General features: G+C 43.9%; 1 protein-coding gene across 3 annotated transcripts; it reads right to left on the bottom strand.

The window, feature by feature from the left end:
* Positions 1–10,180: 10,180 nt before the first annotated feature.
* LOC124680967 (serine/threonine-protein kinase EDR1-like) lies at positions 10,181–18,763 on the bottom strand. 3 transcript variants are annotated; one of them, XM_047215974.1, is made up of 13 exons: positions 18,282–18,763; positions 17,104–17,520; positions 15,544–15,647; positions 14,172–15,379; positions 13,891–13,931; positions 13,631–13,699; positions 13,402–13,502; positions 12,343–12,421; positions 12,167–12,265; positions 12,013–12,081; positions 11,859–11,908; positions 10,641–10,817; positions 10,181–10,552 (listed from the first exon to the last, which is right to left on the bottom strand). In XM_047215974.1, exons 1-13 carry the CDS (start codon positions 18,675–18,677, stop codon positions 10,423–10,425), a joined length of 2,940 nt encoding a protein of 979 aa, XP_047071930.1. In that variant the 5' UTR covers positions 18,678–18,763; the 3' UTR covers positions 10,181–10,422. The 3 variants fall into 3 exon arrangements, with proteins under 3 accessions (XP_047071930.1, XP_047071932.1, XP_047071931.1); XM_047215975.1 differs by lacking the exon at positions 10,181–10,552 and adding an exon at positions 11,627–11,714 and having other exon boundaries at positions 10,713–10,817; XM_047215976.1 differs by lacking the exon at positions 10,181–10,552 and having other exon boundaries at positions 10,670–10,825.
* Between the last annotated feature and the right edge of the window lie 3,461 nt (positions 18,764–22,224).

The raw sequence follows: 22,224 nt of genomic DNA, 5'->3' as shown, positions 1-22,224 counted from the left end.
TGGACCACGCCAATAGAATCTCCTAGGAAGAGGCACGGGGCGGAATTCCCGGAGAGAGATTGGGGTTGGAGAGGAAGAGCTTGGTGAGTGAGAGAGAGTAACAAGTACTAGAATCTCAATCAACAAGATCAAAGTCAACAACCAAGGTGCCTTGATTACGGAGGGATGATACCCAAGGGAGACTAAGCTCAAAGGTAGGTTTGAGTTCAAAACAAGTCTAAAGAGCTAAGGAGGGGTCCAGGCTACTTATATAGGCACACATGGCCAGCCAGGGCGAACAGTGTACGCGAATGGATAAGTTAAGGCGGTTTGGTGGGTCATTCCAGTCGGATCCGGTTTGGGTCCGGTCAGACCGGGCCTGTGACCGGGCTGTCCGGTCATGGGTCCGGTTTGACCGGGCCTGTGACCGGGCTGTCCGGTCATGGGTCCGGTCGACCGGGCGCAAACCGGAAATCTGCGAAGTTTCCGGTCTTCGCCCGGTACGAGGGAGCTGCGCCCGGTTGGGCGCCCGGCTGATCGGGCTCGGGACCGGACGGCCCGGTTGTGGGTCCGGTCTGTCCGGGTCCTGGACCGGCCAGGCTGGGCCTCTTCCTCCCGCCTCTTCGTCCTCTTCCTTCTTCTCTTCTTTCCTTCTTCTTCTCCTCTTCCTTGCACCATGGGAGTTCCTTCTCTCTTGGTCCTTGTCGATGTCGGCACCTATAGACACAATGATGATAGGCATGATGATGTAGCCCGACCTACGGTCTTCGCTTCATCATGTGCTTCAACGACAAGAACAACACTCAAGGCCGAGGTCACGGAGGCATGGAAGAGAAGAAGGAAGAAGAGCGCCCGATGTCGCCAAGAAGAGACGGCGCATGAAGCACGACTGCTCGGATTATCCGCCCCACTAAGGCCGGACAATCCGCCCCCCTATGCGTCCAAGTCAATTCGGGCCAAGTCCCTTGTACCCCCTTGTATGCCTAAACTACCCCTCCTTAGTGGCTCCCTATATATAGGCTCCCACCTCCCCCTTCATTAGGTAAGACATAACTTGAGTGAGAACTTGGCTTATGCCTCCACCATCCCTCCGGGATTAGGGAAACCCCCTCCTCTCTTAGACACAAATCTATGAGTTGTATCAAGGCACTCCTTATATGATTTATCTTTCGCACTTGTGATTCTACCGCGGTCTCTCACACGTGTGACTCCATAGATCGTATATCGGTCTTTCTCTCGGGGATTCTACCTCGTGTCTCTCCTTGAGGGATTCTATCGGGATAGTGGTTCGGGCTATCGGGAGTAAACCGGAATTGTATCGGGTTGTGTCGCGTGCGTTTGCGTGTGTTCATCGTGTTCTTCGCCGTGTTCTTCGTGTTCTTCCTCTCCCCCGCCTTTCCCTTGGTCAATTCGTGAGATCGGGCAACCCACGTGGCCTTAGGCCGCATCATATGGTATCAGAGTAAAGGTTGCCACGAATTTGACCCTCGAATCTCTCCAATTTCGTCCAAAAATTTTCCAAAAAAATTTGCCCCAAAAAATAGCTCGAAATTTGATCTGCGGATTTGTTGAGTTGTTTGTGGTTTTGATCCACGGATCTGGTGTTTAGGGTGTTGATCTACTACTTCCCAAAATTTTTCCTTCTATCCATCGATTTCAGCTCCAATTTGACGATTTTTGGAGCTGCCCGTGTGCTGTTCTTGTTGTTCATACGGGAGTTCTTCTCAATTCCTGGTCAAACGCTCAACCACCTGGCCCCGCGTGCACATCACCACCGAATCCATCCACCCACGCACGCGCCTGCCCAGCTCCGCGCTCCACTCGCTCGCACAAGGCCCGCCGCTGGCCAAGCCCCAGGTCGCCCTGCGCCCGCTCCGCCTCGCCGCCCGCTGTGCATCCAACCCCCACGCAGAGAAGCTCCGCCCAAACCAGCTTCCCCCGTTCTGATTCCCTGGCCGCCGACCATTTGCATCGCAGCAAAGCAGCCCCAGCTCCCGATCGATCCCGAGCCGCTCCACCAGAAATTTCATCGCGCGCCCGCGCCCTTGCTTGCCCCACGCCGGCGCCATCCTCGTGCAGCGCGCACGCGCTCCGGCCGCCCGACCCACCACGCTGCCGCCTGTTCCCTGCCTCGCTCCACACCAACTGCCGCTCGCGCGCCTACACGCCAAGCACGCCCAGCTCCTCCTTGGCCGACCACCAGCGCAAGCCCAGCACACCACAACGCCCAGGCAAGCCAAATCCACTAGCTCATTCAGCTCGCCAATTCACGCAGCAGCAGCATCAGCCAGCTCGCGTGCTGCCGGCCAAGGCCACTCCCGCTCGCCGCGCGCCTTGCTCCGCATCCCGCGGCCGCCCATCCTCCACGCGAACACGCATCACCCCAGGCCGCACGCCCGGTCGACCGGACGGCACACCGGGCCACCCGGTTAAAAATTACTCGGACCGGGCGCCAACCGGGCGGCAACCGGATGGTCCGGCCAGGAATCCGGTTGACCGGGTTCTGGACCAGTTTCGTCCAATTTTGACTCCACTTTTTGCCCCAAATTTTGACAACTTTTCGGAGCCCGTTTGACTCCAAATTTTAACAGCATCCCCCAAATACTCCACATAGCCCATCTCTAATTTTTGACGATTTTTGGAGCCCAACTTTTGACCGCTCGTTTTGACCCAATCTTTCGGGCATTGACTTAATTTGCTCGGTTTCCGTTTTGGAGTGCAAGGATTGTCTACCAAGCTTCCGCGTCTACATCAACACCGCGGCGACACCTTTGGCACCCCGGATTCCGGCGCAACTTCGACACCGCCATCGCCGACACCATCGCAAGTTCGTGTGCTTAACACCGCCTAACCTTTTCATCTAGGTATAACTTGCACCTCTCACCCTTGTAGCCCCGTTTCTTTCTTTGTGTACCTATCCCATTGAGAGTGGCTTTCCGAGCGTTGCGAAGCATTGCACAAGTGTCACGACCGTGAGAGGGTGTGTGTGTGCGTTGTGTTGAGCAAAGCTCCGAAGCAAGCTCGGTGAGAAAGATACACAAAAGAAGAAAAGTGCGACATATACATAGAGAAAAATAAAGCTTCTAAGCATAGAGAGAAAAAAAGAGTGAAAAAAAAGAGAAAAAGAAATAGAAAAGAGTGTGTGTCCACCGATACCGAGAAGTGCAAAGCTTGTGAGCACTAAGAGAGAAAAGAGAAGAGTGGCATTTGTGCAAATCTTGTTGCTTCTTTCTTGTGCAACCAAGCTACGGTCTCTCTTGTGTTGGCGTGACATCGAGCATATAGTCTTCGTTAGGACCATCTTTGTCACTTGCTCACTTCCTTGGTCGCGCTAACCCCTTTGTTCTCCTTTGTGTGTGTTTCCGTGTTTCCTTGACATAGATCACCACTTTTGACATTTGACTTTGGATCTTACCCACATTTGACAATAGACTTTTCCGTTGATCTTTTTCGTTTGCTATCCACCCCTTACCCACCACATATAGAGTTCTTAGCCTTTTGCGTGTGCTTTGAGTGTGTGTGAGTAACCCCGATACATTTTGGCTTTGCTCTTGACTTGAACCATTTTTCCGATACTTTCTTGATTGGTGAGATACTTGTGTAGGTTTCCTTCCACCATATACACATACACTTTTCCTAGTGAGAGATATACATGATGACCCCACAAGAGCAAGCCGAGATGAGAGCATACTTCGCCGAGCTAGATGCTCGAGAAGCCGAAATGACACCCAAAGAAAAAGCCGAGTGCAACGCATACTTCAAACACCTTGAGAGCAAGAGTGATACACACCATGAGTCGAGTGAGGATGTTTCGATTTCTAACAACTTAACCTCTACTCCGCTTGTGTTGTCTTCCTCTTTGCTAGGTTGCTCGGACATCGACGACGCCATTGCCATGGAGATGAGGGACTCCACTATATATGAGATGAGTGCATCCACTATATGTGAGATTGAGAGCCACCACTTCGAGAGCATGAGTGATACACCAAGTGAGATGAGAGTGGTAGTTGATAGGTCATGTGAGGCCATTTCGAATTCTAACAACTTACCCTCTACCTCTAGTGTGTTTCCTTGTGTCTCATTAGGTTCCATGGATGACGAGACGCCGATCATGGAGAAGATGTACATGGTGCATGAAGATGATGATATCACACCATGCTTGCTTGAAGATGAACATGGAGGCCACATCGAGCCTACCCCTTCCACAACACCTACCTCATATGAGTGGGACTACAAAGGTACCTATATGGGTGTTGATGATGCCATGATCCCACTAGTGGACATGATGATTTGTGAGTGCTTGCATGAGTTGGATGATCCTATTGCTATGTCATATGCTTCTTTCACTTTCCCTTGTGATACTTGTGCCATTGTTGATCATGTGGAAGTAGTTGCTTGTGACACTTGGACCATGCCATGCTATGAGTGTTTCGATTTCTATCCTATTGCTTGCAATATGTCGAACAATTTCTCTTTCCCATGTATTGCTTGCAATGTCGATAATGATGCTTGTGTTGTGACAACCTTGCCGAACAATTGCTCTTTCCCTAGGTTTGTCGACAACAATGATCACATGTTGAACATGTTTTGTGCTACATGCTTGCAATATTCTCCCATTAACGCAACCAAAATGACGAACAATTTCTCTTTCCAATGCTTGGCTTGCAATGATGTTAATATGCTTGTGAATGAGATTGCCCCCATAGCTCTCTCAAATTTTGGAGACTTTGCATATATCCATGTTGAGCATGTTCCTAAGTTTTCCCCGCATATTCACCATGTGTACTTTAATATCTTGCTTACCGCTAATGGTGATGTGCAAAAGAAATGGCGCATCATGATGGATGATGTGTTCATATACCATGCACACACGTTGTTCTTGTTGTCTAACATGTGTGTAGGTACCCAAACTCCAATGTCAACCTCGATTGAGCACGAGTTGACAAAAAGAGCTCTTGAGAGCATGATACAAGTGAGCTCCAATGAGTGGTTTTGCCCGCACACTTCAACTACACAAGATCTCTCAATGAGAGCACACCGACACTTTGATAAGGTGACCTCCTTCTACTTGCGGCCTCTTCCTAAATCCATTGAACTTTGGCTACGCTTTGATTGCTCCTTTGCTTTTCTTGTGCTATTGATAGGGCTCTTGACAAGTGAAGGGACATTCAAGCGTTGGTGTCATCTACCTCCTCTACACATTCATGAAGACTCATCGTCGAGGACGACTCTTTTTCAAGTGGGGGGAGATGATGTAGCCCGACCTACGGTCTTCGCTTCAGCATGTGCTTCAACGACAAGAACAACACTCAAGGCCGAGGTCACGGAGGCATGGAAGAGAAGAAGGAAGAAGAGCGCCCGATGTCGCCAAGAAGAGACGGCGCATGAAGCACGATCTGCTCGGATTATCCGCCCCACTAAGGCCGGACAATCCGCCCCCCTATGCGTCCAAGTCAATTCGGGCCAAGTCCCTTGTACCCCCTTGTATGCCTAAACTACCCCTCCTTAGTGGCTCCCTATATATAGGCTCCCACCTCCCCCTTCATTAGGTAAGACATAACTTGAGTGAGAACTTGGCTTATGCCTCCACCATCCCTCCGGGATTAGGGAAACCCCCTCCTCTCTTAGACACAAATCTATGAGTTGTATCAAGGCACTCCTTATATGATTTATCTTTCGCACTTGTGATTCTACCGCGGTCTCTCACACGTGTGACTCCATAGATCGTATATCGGTCTTTCTCTCGGGGATTCTACCTCGTGTCTCTCCTTGAGGGATTCTATCGGGATAGTGGTTCGGGCTATCGGGAGTAAACCGGAATTGTATCGGGTTGTGTCGCGTGCGTTTGCGTGTGTTCATCGTGTTCTTCGCCGTGTTCTTCGTGTTCTTCCTCTCCCCCGCCTTTCACTTGGTCAATTCGTGAGATCGGGCAACCCACGTGGCCTTAGGCCGCATCACATGAGGTAGCATACCATTCAAGTTGGTGTTGAGGTCCACCATAGAGAGGAAAGGGTTCACCTTGACATATATGGCGGGGGTTTGTGTTGTTGGTCCACTTGGGGGACTCCTTGGCCATGGTGTAGCGTCGATGATAGGCGGGGTTGCGCTTGTTGGTCCACTTGGGGGACTCCTTGGCCATGGTGTAGTATCGACGATAGGCGGGGCTACATCAGAGCTACAAGCCCAAGCCACCAAGAAGCCTACGGCACCCACGCTTCAAGATGAAGACCTCCAAGGCCAACGCAAGGATGATGTGGATCCGAGCCTAGCTCTCCACGACACTACGGCGCCACCGATGGAGGACGACTTGGGAGGCGATGGAGTTGAGATGGTTGAGCATGGGAACTTCCCTTCAACCAAGGAGGCGCATGGAGATGAGAAAGTCGAGCCTACTCCTATATGCTTGATTGATGAGTTGGTACCAATCTCATGTGAGCATGAGAGCCACTTAGCCCACTTGAGTGAGAGTGATAGTGAGTTGAGTGACTCCCACCCCATATGTGAGTTTGAGTGCTTCCGTTTGGAGGACATGAGTGATACACAAAGTGAGTTGAGAGAGGTAGATGAGAGGTCCATGGAGGACATCGCATTTGCTAACACATTAACCTCTCCCTCGTTTGTGTCTTCTTATGTTGCACTAGGTTCCACGGAGGACGAGTTCCCGCTCATGGAGACGATGTACATGGTGCATGAAGATGATGATATCTCACCATGCTTGCTCCAAGATGGACATGTCGACCACATGGATCCTCCTACTTCCACAACACCTACCTCAAATGAGTCGGCCTACAAAGGTAACAACATAGGTGTTGATGATGCCATGATCCCACTAGTGGACATGATGACTTATGAGTGCATGCATGATCTTGATGATACATTTGCTACGTCACATGCTACTTTCATTTTCCCATGCGATACTTTGCTTGATAACATTGTTGATCATGTGGAAGTGAATGCTTGTGATACCATGTCCATGCCATGCTATGAGAGCTTCAATTTTTCAACCATTGCTTGCAATATGTCGACCACTTGCTCTTTACCATGTATTGCTTGCAATGATAATGACAAGGATGACATTAGCTTCCGCATGCTTTGTCCAAAATGCTTACACCATTCCATGATCCTTGCATCCAAGATTGTGAACAATTGCTCTTTCTTATGCTTGGTATGCAAGAATGCTTATTTCATTATTCACGAGATGGCCCCCATAGCATTCTCACTTTTTGATGATCATGAGTTACCACATGCCATGAATGCACCTTCTTGCCATATGCACCATCGCCATGCATTTCGTACTATCTTGATTGACACTAATGGTGATGTGCACAAGTCATGGAACATCATGATGGATGATGTGTTCCTCTACCATGCACACACGCTTTTTGTTCTCTCTATTGTGTGTATAGGTACCCGCACGACAACTTCCACCGCCACGGAGCATGAGCTCACGAAACGCGCAATTGAGAGCTACCCCAACAAGGACCTAACCCGCGGGAATCACACCAAAGAGTATGTTCCCACAAGCCTTCGCCCTCATGTGTTTCCGACTTGCCTTGTCAAGTTTCCGGTTTGGTCCAACTCCTCGTCACCTCTTTTGATTCTTATGCAACATATCTTGACACATCTTGTTGGCACAATGGTTGTTGTATGTCATGATGATATCATCATACACTCCAATATTCTCAAGGACCATGTCATACATGTGAGAGACACCTTATGCATCTTGTGCCACATGTCACACAAAAAGTTGCTCTCCTTTGGATTTCTCATTTCATCTTTAGCAATTGAAATGGATGCTTGGACACTTGAGGATACCCATACTTGGCTCACGCCAACCATACGTTCCCAAGCTAGAAGTTTCCATCTCTTTGCCATTGCACATAACAATTTTGCCCAAAATTTTGCCGCCGATACTTGCCTTTTGATTGTTCCATTGGTTTGGGATAATGCTACACCACACATTTTTGACACCTTACAACTCTTACATGCACAAATTTTTGCCCTACCACATTTTGGATACATCGACACTCTTTTGGTTCCCATTTTTGCCAAATGCCTCTTGGAGAAACGACTTGATGCTTCGTGTTTTATTGAGAGCCTCTTGTTCGCCGATCACAAAATTGGCATCCACAAGCTTTCCATTTGCAAGTTGTTTTTCCCCAAGTTCTTCTTCGACCGCGACTTTATCCCTCTACCACAACATGGGACACCCGTCATGGACTACTTCATCGATGAGGAGGAACAAGAGTCGAGGACGACTCTTCCCCAAGGGGGGGAGATGATGCGGGGTGGCCTTCGGACACCTCCACCTCAAGACCGTCAAGTGCAGCCCCGCCTATCGTCGACGCTACACCATGGCCAAGGAGTCCCCCATATATGTCAAGGTGAACCCTTTCCTCTCTATGGTCGACCTCAACACCAACTTGAATGGTATGCTACCTCATGCCTATCATCATTGTGTCTATAGGTGCCGACATCGACAAGGACCAAGAGAGAGGGAACTCCCATGGTGCAAGGAAGAGGAGAAGAAGAAGGAAAGAAGAGAAGAAGGAAGAGGAAGAAGAGGCGGGAGGAAGAGGCCTAGCCTGACCGGTCCAGGACCCGGTCAGACCGGACCCACAACCGGGCCGTCCGGTCCCGAGCCCGGTCAACCGGGCGCCCAACCGGCGCAGCTCCTCGTACGGACGAAGACCGGAAACTCGCAGATTCCCGGTTTGCGCCCGGTCGACCGGACCCAGGACCGGACAGCCCGGTCACGAGCCCGGTCGGACCGGACCCAAACCGGATCCGACGGGAATGACCCACCAAACTGCCTAAGTTATCCATTCGCGTGCACTGTTCGCCCTTGCTGGCCATGTATGCCTATATAAGTAGCCTGGACCCCTTCCTTACCCCTTAGACTTGTTTTGAACTCAAACCTACCTTTGAGCTTAGTCTCCCTTGGGTATCATCCCTCTGTAATCAAGGCACCTTGGTTGTTGACTTTGATCTTGTTGATTGAGATTCTAGTACTTGTTACTCTCTCTCACTCACCAAGCTCTTCCTCTCCAACCCCAATCTCTCTCCGGGAATTCTGCCCCGTGCCTCTTCCTAGGAGATTCTATTGGCGTGGTCCATCGAGCCACGGAGGTAAGCATCGGGTGTATCGGGTTAGTGTGCGTGAGTCTCGGAGTTCCTCGTGCCCGTCGTGTTCTTCGTGTTCCTCGCGTTCTCCCATCTCTCCCCTTTGGTTTCGAAGTCAATCCGCGAGATCGGGGCACACACGGGGTCTTAGACCTCATCATTTCCTCTACCTCCTCTACACGTTCATGATGAGTTATCGTCGAGGACAACTCTTTTTCAAGTGGGGGTAAATGATGCAGCCCGACCTTCGGTCTCCACCGCATCGTCTGCGTCAACGCTGACACGTCACGCAAAGGTGAATCTTCTCCTTTATGCGTGTCTACAAATTTCTCTCATGAATGGTATGCTACTTCATCCTCCGTCATATGACCATGATAGGAATACATCGCCAAGTACGAATGAAGTGGAGGACGCCATGGAGGCTCGAGGACTCAAGATCGAGGTCGTGGAAGCATGGAAGAGATCGTCAAGGAGAAGGAGACGCGTCGCGAAGGCCGGCACTGCCGCTCAGGATGACCGGCACTGCCGCCCATCTCCACCGGCACTGCCGCCCGGCCACTACGCCTAAGGACAACAACACTGCCGCCCTACTACAAAGAGCATCACGTCTGAACCCTTTGTCCCTTTGTATGCCTAAACTACCCTCCTTAGTGGATGCCTAAACTTGAGAGAACCTAGGCTTATGCCTCCACCATCTCTTTGAGATTAGGGGAACCCCCTCCTTAGATTACCAAATTGTATGGGGTTGTGTTACGTGTGTCCACCATGTTCTTCGTTGTTCTTCGTGTTCAACCCTCACCCCCTCTTATTCTTGGTCAATTCATGAGACCAGGCCACACAATCAAGGCTTAGCCCGCATCAATATCTTTATTTATATACAAATTATGTTTATAAATGTTAATGATCCGTAGCAACGCACACGCATTCAACTAGTTTGTTTCAATATGGCAGATATTGAATTGACCACCCAATGCACAATGTTCCAGATTGCAGCCTATTTGTTAAAGTAATTTATCCATACAATTACACATTTCCCTCTTCCCTGTCATTCCACAGTCCACAGTTCCACAAGAAAAAAAAATTAAAAAGGTATGATTCTCTTATGACTTTCATCAGATCGGCCTATACTGTACTGTACTTTACAACTCCACGGACAAGCTTTTGCTTGCAACAGCAGGGTGAAATGCTATCTAGATTGGGACTAGGCTCTCAATCAAGCCATGCATTTCCAGACTACCAGACCCAAATATGGCAACAAAATCATAATTACTCCTTATTCACAGTTGGTGGTGTATGACAACCCTCGGGTACACGCACAGTTCAGCGGTATAAAGATATTTCATAAGGTACATGGTTGCTTCCTGTCTCCTGATGTGAAGGGGTTACTAGCCTTTGCAACGTCTTCAGGTAGCTTGTTAATTGGATGAAAGAAGGACGCAAGTTTGGATCCCTAACAAATGAAAACGGCGATAGAGAAACCATTTATGTTTGCGCATAAACATTAAAAAAAACATTACATTTATACTAAAATAACTCACTTCTGCCAGCAATCGCGTATGATCGATGCAACTATAGGATCAACTTCCTTTGGAATATCGAGCCGTCGGTCCTGGAAGCCAACTGCGCCCACAACCTGCATTTGGTTCATCCCATGCCATGGATTTCTTAGTGTTGCTAGCTCCCACAAGATGACACCAAAGCTGTATATATCACACCTGGAAAACTTTCAAGAATGAGTGTGATTACAAATGTGTTGTTTGTAGTGTGCAAAGAGAAATAATAGGCACTGTAGATATTAAACCGAAGTTTTCACCGAATCATAGAGATCAGAGATCTAACTCATATAATACTCCCTCGATCCATATTAGTTGCAACTAATATGGATGTATCTAGACATATTTTACTTCTAGGTACATCCATACTAATGTCAAGTAAATGAATCGGAGGGAGTAGTAGTCTTTATCCATACAGATACTTCACAATTGATTTTTTTTTCCGGTCATATAGTTCTGTATGCTGGAGTGTGGAGCGCAATGTATCACAAACATCAGATCATGTGCAAAATCATCCGAAGGCATGACCGTGCACCTTGGCCAACTGGCTAGAGCTCCAACGGTCTAAGTCCTAGAACGAGAATTGGGAATAAGTGATCTCACAGAACATTTTGATTTTTTAGTTCAATATCAGGGCCTCGCAATGGCATGACATTATGTCAAGATATGACTGATGGAGAAAATAAATCTAATAACACTTCATGATACATGTAATTAAACTCAGATCTCAGAATATCACATCCAACTTGGCAATAGACCTCATATTCCACACTACCTACATAATAATTAATAGAGCACAGAGTAGTAAGATTGGGGACATATGACGTGGAGCTACAAATAGCATGTTCCAGAAAGACGGCAAAGTACTTGCATGACAGATCGTAGGTGCAAACATGATTGAACAGCAGAGGCTCTGTACAGTAAATAAATAAAAAACTACAAAGATTAGCTTCTTTCATGATCCAGCTTACAAAGCGATACACCACTCATGGATAAGCAACAGCTTTGTCCAAGGAGAGTATAACTGGAAGCCCTCCGATGAGAGAAAAGTGGCTTATCCTACAAGTCAAGCTTGTATTTAGGAAAGAACAACCCACTCTCTTTAAATTTTACTTTAAGCTTATCTAGACTAAACTTGATTAAATGAAATATGTGAAGCTGACAAATAAGAGCATCTGAAAATGATACTCGAAAATCACTTACTTCTCATTTGATTGCTCGTTCCGCAAAACTTCTGGTGCCATCCACTCAGGCTGGTATAAGAAAGAAAACGACAAATTTTAATAAAGGGTCAGTTTATGTTCCTGTAGCAATAAAATGCAAAAGTCATTCGACGGTTTGACTGCCAAGTACTTACAGTCCCAGCAGTGGATTTTGATGACAAAAATGTACTGTGCTTCAAACGAGAAAGTCCAAAATCACAGACCTGTGTGTATGTATTTTATTAGCCAACAGTAACAGCTATGCCGAAACACTAAATGAATTAAGAGTTCATGATGTCAGCTAGATACCTTAACAGTCCAATTATCGTCAACCAACAAGTTTGGTGATTTTAGATCCCGGTGAACAATTGTTGGTACACTAGTATGAAGACAATTCATTCCTCTGGCCTACAGATAGAATATAATCATATGGAAATACACATGGAAATAAGCATGAAAATATAATATCCAAGTTTCAGTATTACCACATCAAGGGCCATTTTAATCCTGCGCTTCTCATCAATTTGGCAATTAGGGCGATGAATAATCTGATATAAGCTTCCCCTGAACGAAATAACAGATACATGATTTTCAGTGTTGAAAGAGGAACAATTCAATCCATCACCGACCAAAAAACTGAAGCCGAATGGAATCATGATAACAGGTTCAACTTATAAACTATTTGTTTCACAATATTTGACACTCTTTAAGTCTTACCCACAAGATCTCTCTCAAAATGCTTGGCACATTCCTAATCTCCCCTATCAAACCTACCAATGCCCAGATTTGGTGCACCTAAGCACCAGTGCTCCTGTTTTTTAAAATATTTCAAAATTGTATTACGTGTTCCAAAAAGTTATGAAATTTATTAAATGAATACATATACATGCTGTGAATACTCGTACAAAATTTTGGGAACAATTGTGTTGTATTTTGAGCTACAGGAAAAAAAAAGCAAATTTGTAGCTGCATGCATAGGTTTGAAAACTCACGTTTTTGTCGGAAATTTGTATTTTTCGTATAGCTGAAAATACAATATATTTTTCCCTGAAATTTCTACCACACCTTAGAAATGGGTATATGCATGTGTATTTAATTTCATATTTTTCTGAGTCCCAAATATGTTTTTGAATTATTTTTTAAAAACCGGGAGCCCTGGTGCTCATGTGCCAAAGACACTTTCCGGAAAAAATATTGCTTACATATGAAAATTTCAGCTCACGTATCGTGAAAGTGAGGTAGCGCATAACAGAACTTTGTTAATGATAATTTGAGTACATTTATATAGCACACAGTATGTGCTGTGCAACTGTGCATGTAAAACACAATGATATTTTCTTCTCTGCATTTATTTATCACCACACACACACAATGTGTTCTATCTGACTAGTCATTTTCACTCATAAGACATTTTCTTATTGCATTTATTATGTGTATCATATTCAGCATTGTCTCGTTCAAAAATTTGAATGTGCATTGTAGTGTTGCACCAGTACCCAACACAAGTTATGTCCGAGTTCATACACAAACACAACTTTCTATACCTTGGAAGATATTCTGATACGATAGACAAGTGTGGAGGACGTGTTACGGCACCCATAAAGAGAACAATATTTGGATGACGGAGCCGACGCATAATCCTCACCTAATAAAAGAAAAAATACATTAGGAATAGCAAAGGCTTTAGGCAACAGTGAGCTGGAGATCTGGAATGACGGTACAGGTTGAAGTTATAGGAAAGTTCTCAGTACAAAAGCATCATCTTTAACCTACTTCGCAACGAAATTCATCCAAAGCATCACCATAAAACTCTTGATCCAAGAACTTCTTTACAGCTACTTCCTGTATATTAGAAAACGTCAATACATGACCATAATGAGCAAATCCAATCAGAATAAATAGCAACCACAGACCTTCATTTGACATGTTAACTTTATGTTATGTGTCAGTTATGAGTTCACAGTGAATATAAATGAGGTTGATGCCTAAGCTCATAATATAAGCTTCCAAAGTTAAACGACAAAACTACTTACAGTTCCATTCCAATCAGCATGGTAGACTTCTCCATATGAACCTAAAATTGACGACTCATTTAGTCACAAAAAAAATATAGCATAGGAAATGGATCATATTGCACAGCAGATACAAAGATTATACATGATTCTGATTTGACAGTGAATTTAGAGTATGTTTTAGTAATGATGCTATCTGCAAATTTCTTTTCAACCTAAATGGCAAGCGACCCTGTAACCAATGTTCAATTCAATAAGTGAAAGGACAGCTAGAGGATAGATCAAAAACTATTTATATATACCTATGCCAATCCTTTCATCGATTACAAGATCTTCCCAGAGGATTTCGCATTCAGACACTTCATCCAACACCATGTCAACTGTGCTTGATCCAACATGGGATGGAGAAACACATTCTGCATTCTGTTTTCGTGTGTCCATGAATCTGTCAAGAAGGGGCTTTCTTGGATCAGGATGAAATCTTTTGTGGCCATGACTGCCACAGTTTTCCTTGTGCTCACCCCCTTTGGGAACAGATCCTTGCGCACTGCTAGAAAGTTGACCATCAAATGCAGAATAGATGGGATATTTTCCCAGATCATCACAAGGTTCCTTTTCTTCAACCTTCCCAATTCCAGATGTAGAAGCTGCATTGGCAGAAGAGGTACCGAGCATCTTGCCATAATAGAGAGCAGGTGGAGCATATGATCTGTCAATGTGCTCTTTAGTCGATGCTCTGGGCATAGCTGAGCTACCAACTATCCTATTGCCATAATTACGAGCAGGTGCTGCGTACACCACCCTATCGTTTAGCTCTCTAGCATTGGAATTGTAATGCTTTGAAGTTGACAACGCCAACTGAGATGAGGATGCAACATTGTCACTGGCATTTCTCCGAGAAACTGACCCATCAGCAATATTGTATTGCTTGTTATTGGAGATGTCATTGCAAGCAGACCAGTTTTTCATCACCAATGGCTGTTGAGATCTTCCAGATGCTGCTGGGACACCATTTTCTCTACGCCTTTGGAATTCATTGTTTCTATTATTGTTTAGTCCTTTGAATGCCAATGAACTTCTACCAGATTCGGTAGCATTGAAAGGATCAAACTCCACAAATAGTTTTTGGGACTCTTCAGTTTCATCAGATTCTGGAATCAATTGCAAATTATTTTTCTGCTTTGAAGGCGCACCAGTAAAAGTTAATGTTTGACCTAATCGTGTCTGAGGGGCCAATGTTCCAGATTCACTAGCACTACTTCCAGCAGTCACTGTATTCTCACAGCCTGACTGATTATCTGATATTCGATTACTATTGGCAAACATATGCCCTTGGTTGTGTTTATGCTCAGACTGTAATGCAACTGGGTCATTTTTTATATTACTTGCTGACTTTGCCACCTGACTCTGACCCAATACCTGACTAGAGTTGAATGAAGTACCCCTTGAATTAAAAACATCTGCTGGAATGAGAGTCCCTGGAGCAGCCATAACATCAACCAAAAATTCCCTACAGATAAAATTGAAATACAGACAACAAATCAGCAGATGCGACTGGAAAATAAAATAAAGCTTACTGTTTACAATAATGAGAGAATGGTTCATGCATAATCTTGACACTAAATATCTAGTTCTATGAACTATTTCAAAATTCCTGATTAAATATGTAAATACCTTCTGTTGTCCATCTTTATTATGTTAATCGCATCATCTTCAAGACCAGTGTAGTGACTCCCTTTAACCAGCTTACATGGGATACCAACACTATCAGCAAGAATCTGCATCAACACATGAATGTAAGACAGGAGAGTATGCTCCATGATCAGTTGCTAAATGTCAAACCATGTGGAAAGGAGTTCACAATTCTGCAAACAAATCATATGTTACTTCACCATGTTTGGCTATCTAATCTTCAAATCATTTATAAGCAAACCTAAGTCTCTTCATAATTATGGTTCAAACCATCAATATGATTCCAAACTTATTTACAGAAGAAACTACGAAAGGTGAAATGCATCACAGGTCTAAACAAGCATGAACTACGAAAGGTAAAATGCATCACAGGTCTAAACAAGCATGAACATATCATTTAGGTCCCTGAGCTTGCACATTGCATGTATAGGTCCCTGAGCTTGCGGTATATTGCATATTTATGTCTCTAAAATTGTACAAGTGTGTGGATGCATCAAGAACTGACTTGGTGGCAAATAATTGATTACAGGGCAATGGCGCATTGACAGCATAGTTTAAAAACCAGACCGGTTGACTAAACCGATGAGGTCCTCGGTTCACGGTTCACTGGTTGGACCACCGGTTCATCCAAGTTCAGTTGCCGGTTTATTAAAGATAGAGCACTGGAGAAAAAAAAATCAGTTGAAAAAGCTAAAAATATTTTACACACATGTCATATGTGTACTATACTACTATTATGACACGAACAACTAGTGGACCAACTGGCTATCCCAGTTCAGCCACTTGACCGCGGAGTGGGAGGTCACAGATTCGATTCCTGTCCTCTGCCAATATATTTTTCGCTCCTGAAGGGCCTCCACCGGTTGGTCCACCGGTCTATTTGTCCGGTTTTCCCCAAAACCGTCAGTCGGACCGCAGTTTCGGCGGTTTTCAACGGTTCACAAGCGCAGGCGGTCCAGTGCACTTAACAAACCGGAGGAGGCCCCGGTTCTGGTTTTTCCCGGTTGAACCGTCAGCATGGTCTGGTCTTTAAAACTATGATTGCCAATGTAAGCTAAACGATTCAGCACGTTGTTGCTAAGTAATACCAATTAGGATTAATCCCAGGTGTTATCTTATCTCTAATTGAACTAAATAAGAGCTTATGGTGCACTTCCCTCTAAATAACGGTAGACATTGTAGTCATTCATGGGACAGTCTCACACTCGAATGCACTCTTGCAGTCTTACTGGCAGAATAACTAAGATTATTTAAAGGAAACAACATGGTACAAGGTGAGGAAAATAAAGTGTTCCTAAGATTCGAAGATACCAACAACTTTCAGCATAATGACCAATATCATAATTAAATTGCTTATAAATAGAAATATATAATGCTAAAGATCTGTTTCAGCTTGTTTGTTGGATAACATATGTATTTTTGTTAAATTTCTATCACATTGTAGCGAGGCAGCAAATGGAGAATTAGTCGCTCCCATTCCATACATCTCTGGGAAAAGCAACACAAGAGAGAGAGAGAGAGAGAGAGAGAGAGAGAGATGACCTTGAAAAGTAAGGCACGATGGCGCGACAAGCCTATCTCTATGCTCCCAATGTGCAGAAGACTTGTCTGATGTGATGTTCTCTGCTCAATGCTTTTGCTCAACCACCTAGTGATCATTTCATTTGCATCTATCACTGGACCACCCATATGGTCTGCAACAACTTCAGCTATCCGTCGCACCAATACTGTAATCTCAGGACAGCCCAACAAGCAGCACTCCGCTACCTCCTTCATCTCCTGTAAGGCAGTATCAAATTTATGGTCGACAACAATTACTTCATATCCAAGATCCCCAATGCTACTCTGAAGTTCTGCCAGTGATGGTATCTTTCCCAGCCCAGACGATTCCACAGAGATGCCAAATATGTCATAGAATCCATCAATTACTTTCTCATTGTAATCAAGAAAGTTATAGTCCTGAACAAAATACGAACTAAAGTTAGGAACGGATAGATCAACGCATACAGAAATCAGAGTTGAAAAAAAAAACACTCAGCAAATATCCTATGAGCAATTAATTGGCAAAGAAGATATTCTGATTTTTAGATAACCCGAACTATTGCCTAGTGGTTTGCAAAACATCTTCTATAGAGGTGAGCCACTATACTTTGGTGCTTTCTATATGATAATATCACTTTGGCTTACTGTGCTCCTCATGGGTGATAGAAGGAGAATAAAACCAAATAATTTTCTGACAGGTCAGTAAAAAATGAGTCACAAGATACTCTTAACCGATTTACTCAAGGAAGCATGGAAAAAATAGTATGCCTGCTGGTTTGCCTCTACTGCATGTTTATGTAATTGCAAGCATCGTGTATTTATTTTTCCCGATGTGTGCATTCAATCATTGTGCAACTGCAAGTGTCTGCTCAAATGAATGTCAGCAATTCAACCAAGTAAATCTGCTATCCTACTTTCTTTCTATTGATAAAAGAAGAATTCATATATACTCATCACTGCTCTGCTTCACGTGTGGGAATCAATCGAAGCGTTACAGTTGTCATATAGCTGAACTCTACCTTCTAATCCTTAATGATCTAATCTAACATGACCTTGGTGCAATGCATCCACAAGACAATATATCCAATACGAAACAACATAGAGCATTTCTAGCAACAGTATGATTTTATCCACCAGGGACAATACTCAGCGAATTAAAAGGTTTTGGATAGTCTAACCCTGTAGCGGCGAGAAAGCGACTCCGCGGTGTCTCCATCACCAGGATCACCGGTGTCGACTGGGGCGCCCCTCCCGAGGCTCATCAGCTTCGCCTTCCTGATCTGCTCCCCGTCGGGATCGCCCGCGCCATCGCCTCCTGACGCCGACGCCGATAGCGCTAACGCCAGCTGCATCTGATACTCCTCCTCCTGCAAAATAAACTCATCCCCTGCCGCCTCTGTTGTCGCCACGGGCAGCGAAGGAGATGGGGCCGCAGCCGGCGCCGACGACCCCGACGGAGACGGCAGCGGAGGGAGCTGCTGCTCCTGCTGCTGGCCTGAAGCCACGGCCGAATTTGACGGCCCCGCGGGCTCGTTCGATCGGTGCGACCACTTGGTCACGAACGGGATCTTCATGGCGCTCTACGCGAGCACTAGGGTTTGGGTTTCGAAAAACTTCTTCTCTGTCTCCCCTAATTTTTCGACTTGGCGATGTGATTGGGATGCGAGATGGGCGGAAATGGGGAAGACGCGGAAAGGGAGGGGCGTTTAAGGAAAATGGTGTGGATTAGTCTGTTCAGTAGACGCAGAGTGGGATTTTTATTTTTTATGTAACCATATATTTTATTAGACAATCTATTTAAAATCTATTTACCAAATCGCCACTAGTCACGTCGTTTTTTTCTTGTCAAACTTTGACTAATGATTAGTCAGCTAAATATAGGTTAATTATAGGAAATATGTCCGTGCGTTGCACTAGGATAAAATTTTGCATCGTAAAAGTGCACGACCTATTAGGAAAAAAACTAGTACACTACTATAGGTTGACTTTTATTGAATAACTAGATGACCGGTTGCGCTATTGCGCAAATGACTAAATCAATGTAGAATCTAAACTATAATATTTATCTTTGTTTATAGTTATTGCAAGTAGGAGGATAAAAATTTTGGTTCGAAATTTTGAGCCGCTTAACCGGTACCACGTAAACCAAAAAAAAAATTATAGATGGGCTTTAGGGTTATGGCAACTCCGTCCCCGGCACAAAGGCAAAAGCAAGACTGGGTGGAATTCACATGTAAATTCTATGAAAATTTAGAGAATTTCTAATATCATTGTCCTGGAGGGAATAACACTATGTACAAACTCAGGAGGAAGAGGCACAAGTAACAAATTCAATCTTGAATTTATTGCATGAGAACTTATATCTGCAGCAAAAAATTACTACCGGGTGGTCTCATTATGTACAAACTTAGGAGGCGGTAGCCAACCTGATAAATTATCCGAACTATCCCCATCCTTGAGCTTGGTCTCAGGCAACACGGATTTTCTATTAACTGAAAGCAGCTTCCAATCCATGCTCATTCGTTATCAAATGCAAGCAGCTATGCTCTGGTAGCAATCCTCACTATCTTCACATGCTGTCAGTAGATAATGTCCAGCGCATAAAGATATTGGTATGATAAGAGCTCTTGAGCTGAAAAGATCGCACTACAGAAGAAACAACTGCATCTGATTAAAAAGTTCACTGTAAAGACAGTGTATAAAAATGGATACGAACATATAAAGGAAAGGTGAACCATAATAGCATAGATCTTAGGGCCACAACTACTACACAAGTGTTTGTTTAATCGCACATCTCATGAAGCTGAGTATAATGGAACCTCATATACTTCTAGCAATAATATCTTATTTAATAGAAATTCTCTATAGCAAATTACTGTGGAATGTAAAGTACACAGAGGAAAAAAAATCATAGGCTTAATCCATTTTTGGTAGTTGAGTGGGAAAATACAAATTAGTGGTCTTAGGTCGATTTAGTTTGGGGAAATATATACAATACCTATGTGTTTGCTCAGTATATATTTAAAATAGTACTATTATGCTTGCTCCAACTCAGAGTTCAGCAAAGATTCAAAATAGTACGACAAAGGAAATAGAAATATGAAGTTATAAATAACTTATCCATGTTAAGGAAATTTATTAGATAATACCATTGAACTGCCAAATAGAAATCAACCTTTCAATAGAGTAGAAGGGTTCAAACAAAGACTTTGCTCTACCCTAAGATATACTCCGTATATAAGAAACAAATATTATATGAAGATTTTAAAAAAGGTCACGGTGAGAACAATAGGAGACCGAGTTTCTAGAAATTAAAGTGCATCATCCAAACAACGTAATGATGCTTTGTCTATGGAGGTTCAGACTAATAGGGTTGATCAAACAACGCACGCCATGATCAAATAGCAAATCAGATTAGGAGTATACCCAACATGATGAGTACCTCGGTAAGGAACACTAAAATAGCAAGCAGGTCAATTAATAGACAAATAGAACCTTCTATAGGACCTCACAGGCATTAGAACCTCACCCACAACCTGTTCTTATAGGTACGGTAGAATGATGACTAAGAGCATCTGCACATAAAACTCTTAGAATGAAAAGGCTTCCACACACTTTAAACAAAGGAGAATAAATTTTTATCTTGATCACTAAGACATGAACATCGCTACTTGTTCCAAATAGAAAAAGTTCATCTTGTAGAGAAAACAATTCTTCTGGAGATTGATTTTATCAAGCTTTATATGGCATCATGTTGAACTGTGTACATGTTATTATTATATGGCATCCGGAGAAAACAAAGTGGTGTGCAAGGAACCATTAACTAATTTCAATGCGAGTTTTCCAATAAATCAATCAAATGTGTGATATGCACTTGTAATAGAATAACCATAGCCAAATATTGCACCACTCAACCCTCAACTCCCATTTTATGCAAACAGAAATTATTAACCTTATTTATTCGTGCAACCTGCACTCTTATAGTTCTAGGGTTTCAATATCTTGCAGGAAACAAATATATAAATCATCATTTCTAAGAGCAAAGCAACTATTAATCTCCATTTCAAAAAACTATGTTGCATTAGAAACAATATATGTTAGAACTAAAACTTAGCTAAGAAAAGCCTATACTGCAACACAACACTACACCGCTAGAAGATACCTTATAGCCTTTAATGCGTCACCAAAATTTAATCTTTTGGAAGAAATCATCTAAAAAAATGATCCGATTCAGCATACGTTTTGGAAGAAATCATCTACAAAAATGACCCCAGCGCAAAGGCAAAAACGAGACGGTATGGTAACAACATTGCAGTAACCATAAGTTTTATCCATGGTGTTATATATGATTGATATTTACTGGCTTTAAACTATAGCCTCATGATAGGTCCTCCATTAGTTGCCCATAGCGTAGATTCCAACATAGTTAAATGGACATAGGTGTTGTTTCATCTATTGTCAGGAATATATTGCAAAACATAGATGGCGGATTTCATATGTACATTCTACGGAAATTTAGCCAAGGTTCAATAACATCGTCGTGCATGCAACAACATTGCATCAACTGTTAGATGACAAATCAGGTTGAAGCTCCTATGAAACGATTGAAGCTCTTACATTGGTTCAGCTCAACAAATCTGATACTCCTGGTAAGCCGTGTGTTGCACGCAGGCATCCGTCTGTATCCAGAACAAAAGGAGCGATCACGTGAAGCTACCCCCGTTCAAAAAAGTGAAAGTTACAGCAGATTCATTTCGCAGATGACTCGGCAGCTAGCTTATTATTGTATTCGTGGTCGGATGTTTCTGTGGTTGATCAAAATGAGTAGAGATAATGTTCGTTCATAGATACTAATTCATATGCATGTTCGTGGGAAAATGCAAGTCTAAAGTGCAACCACACCATTTCAAAAAAGTGAAAGTTACAGCAGATTCATTTCGCAGATGACTCGTCAGCTACTTATTATTTGTACTAGATTTAGATGTGCGCCTTGGCGCACGATCCCGTGAAATTCGCATAGATTTTAATTTATATAACAATGATTAAAATCATGCCGGAGAGCCTATCTTCATGGGGGTGCGAGAGGGCATCCGAGTGGTGCGGTTTTTTTATGGATGGTGG

This window comes from Lolium rigidum, unplaced genomic scaffold, assembly GCF_022539505.1.
Source record: "Lolium rigidum isolate FL_2022 unplaced genomic scaffold, APGP_CSIRO_Lrig_0.1 contig_3182_1, whole genome shotgun sequence".
NCBI classification, from domain to species: Eukaryota; Viridiplantae; Streptophyta; class Magnoliopsida; order Poales; family Poaceae; genus Lolium; species Lolium rigidum.
The sequence above is the reverse complement of the archived record's forward strand: the minus strand, read 5'-3'. Positions and strand labels throughout refer to the sequence as shown.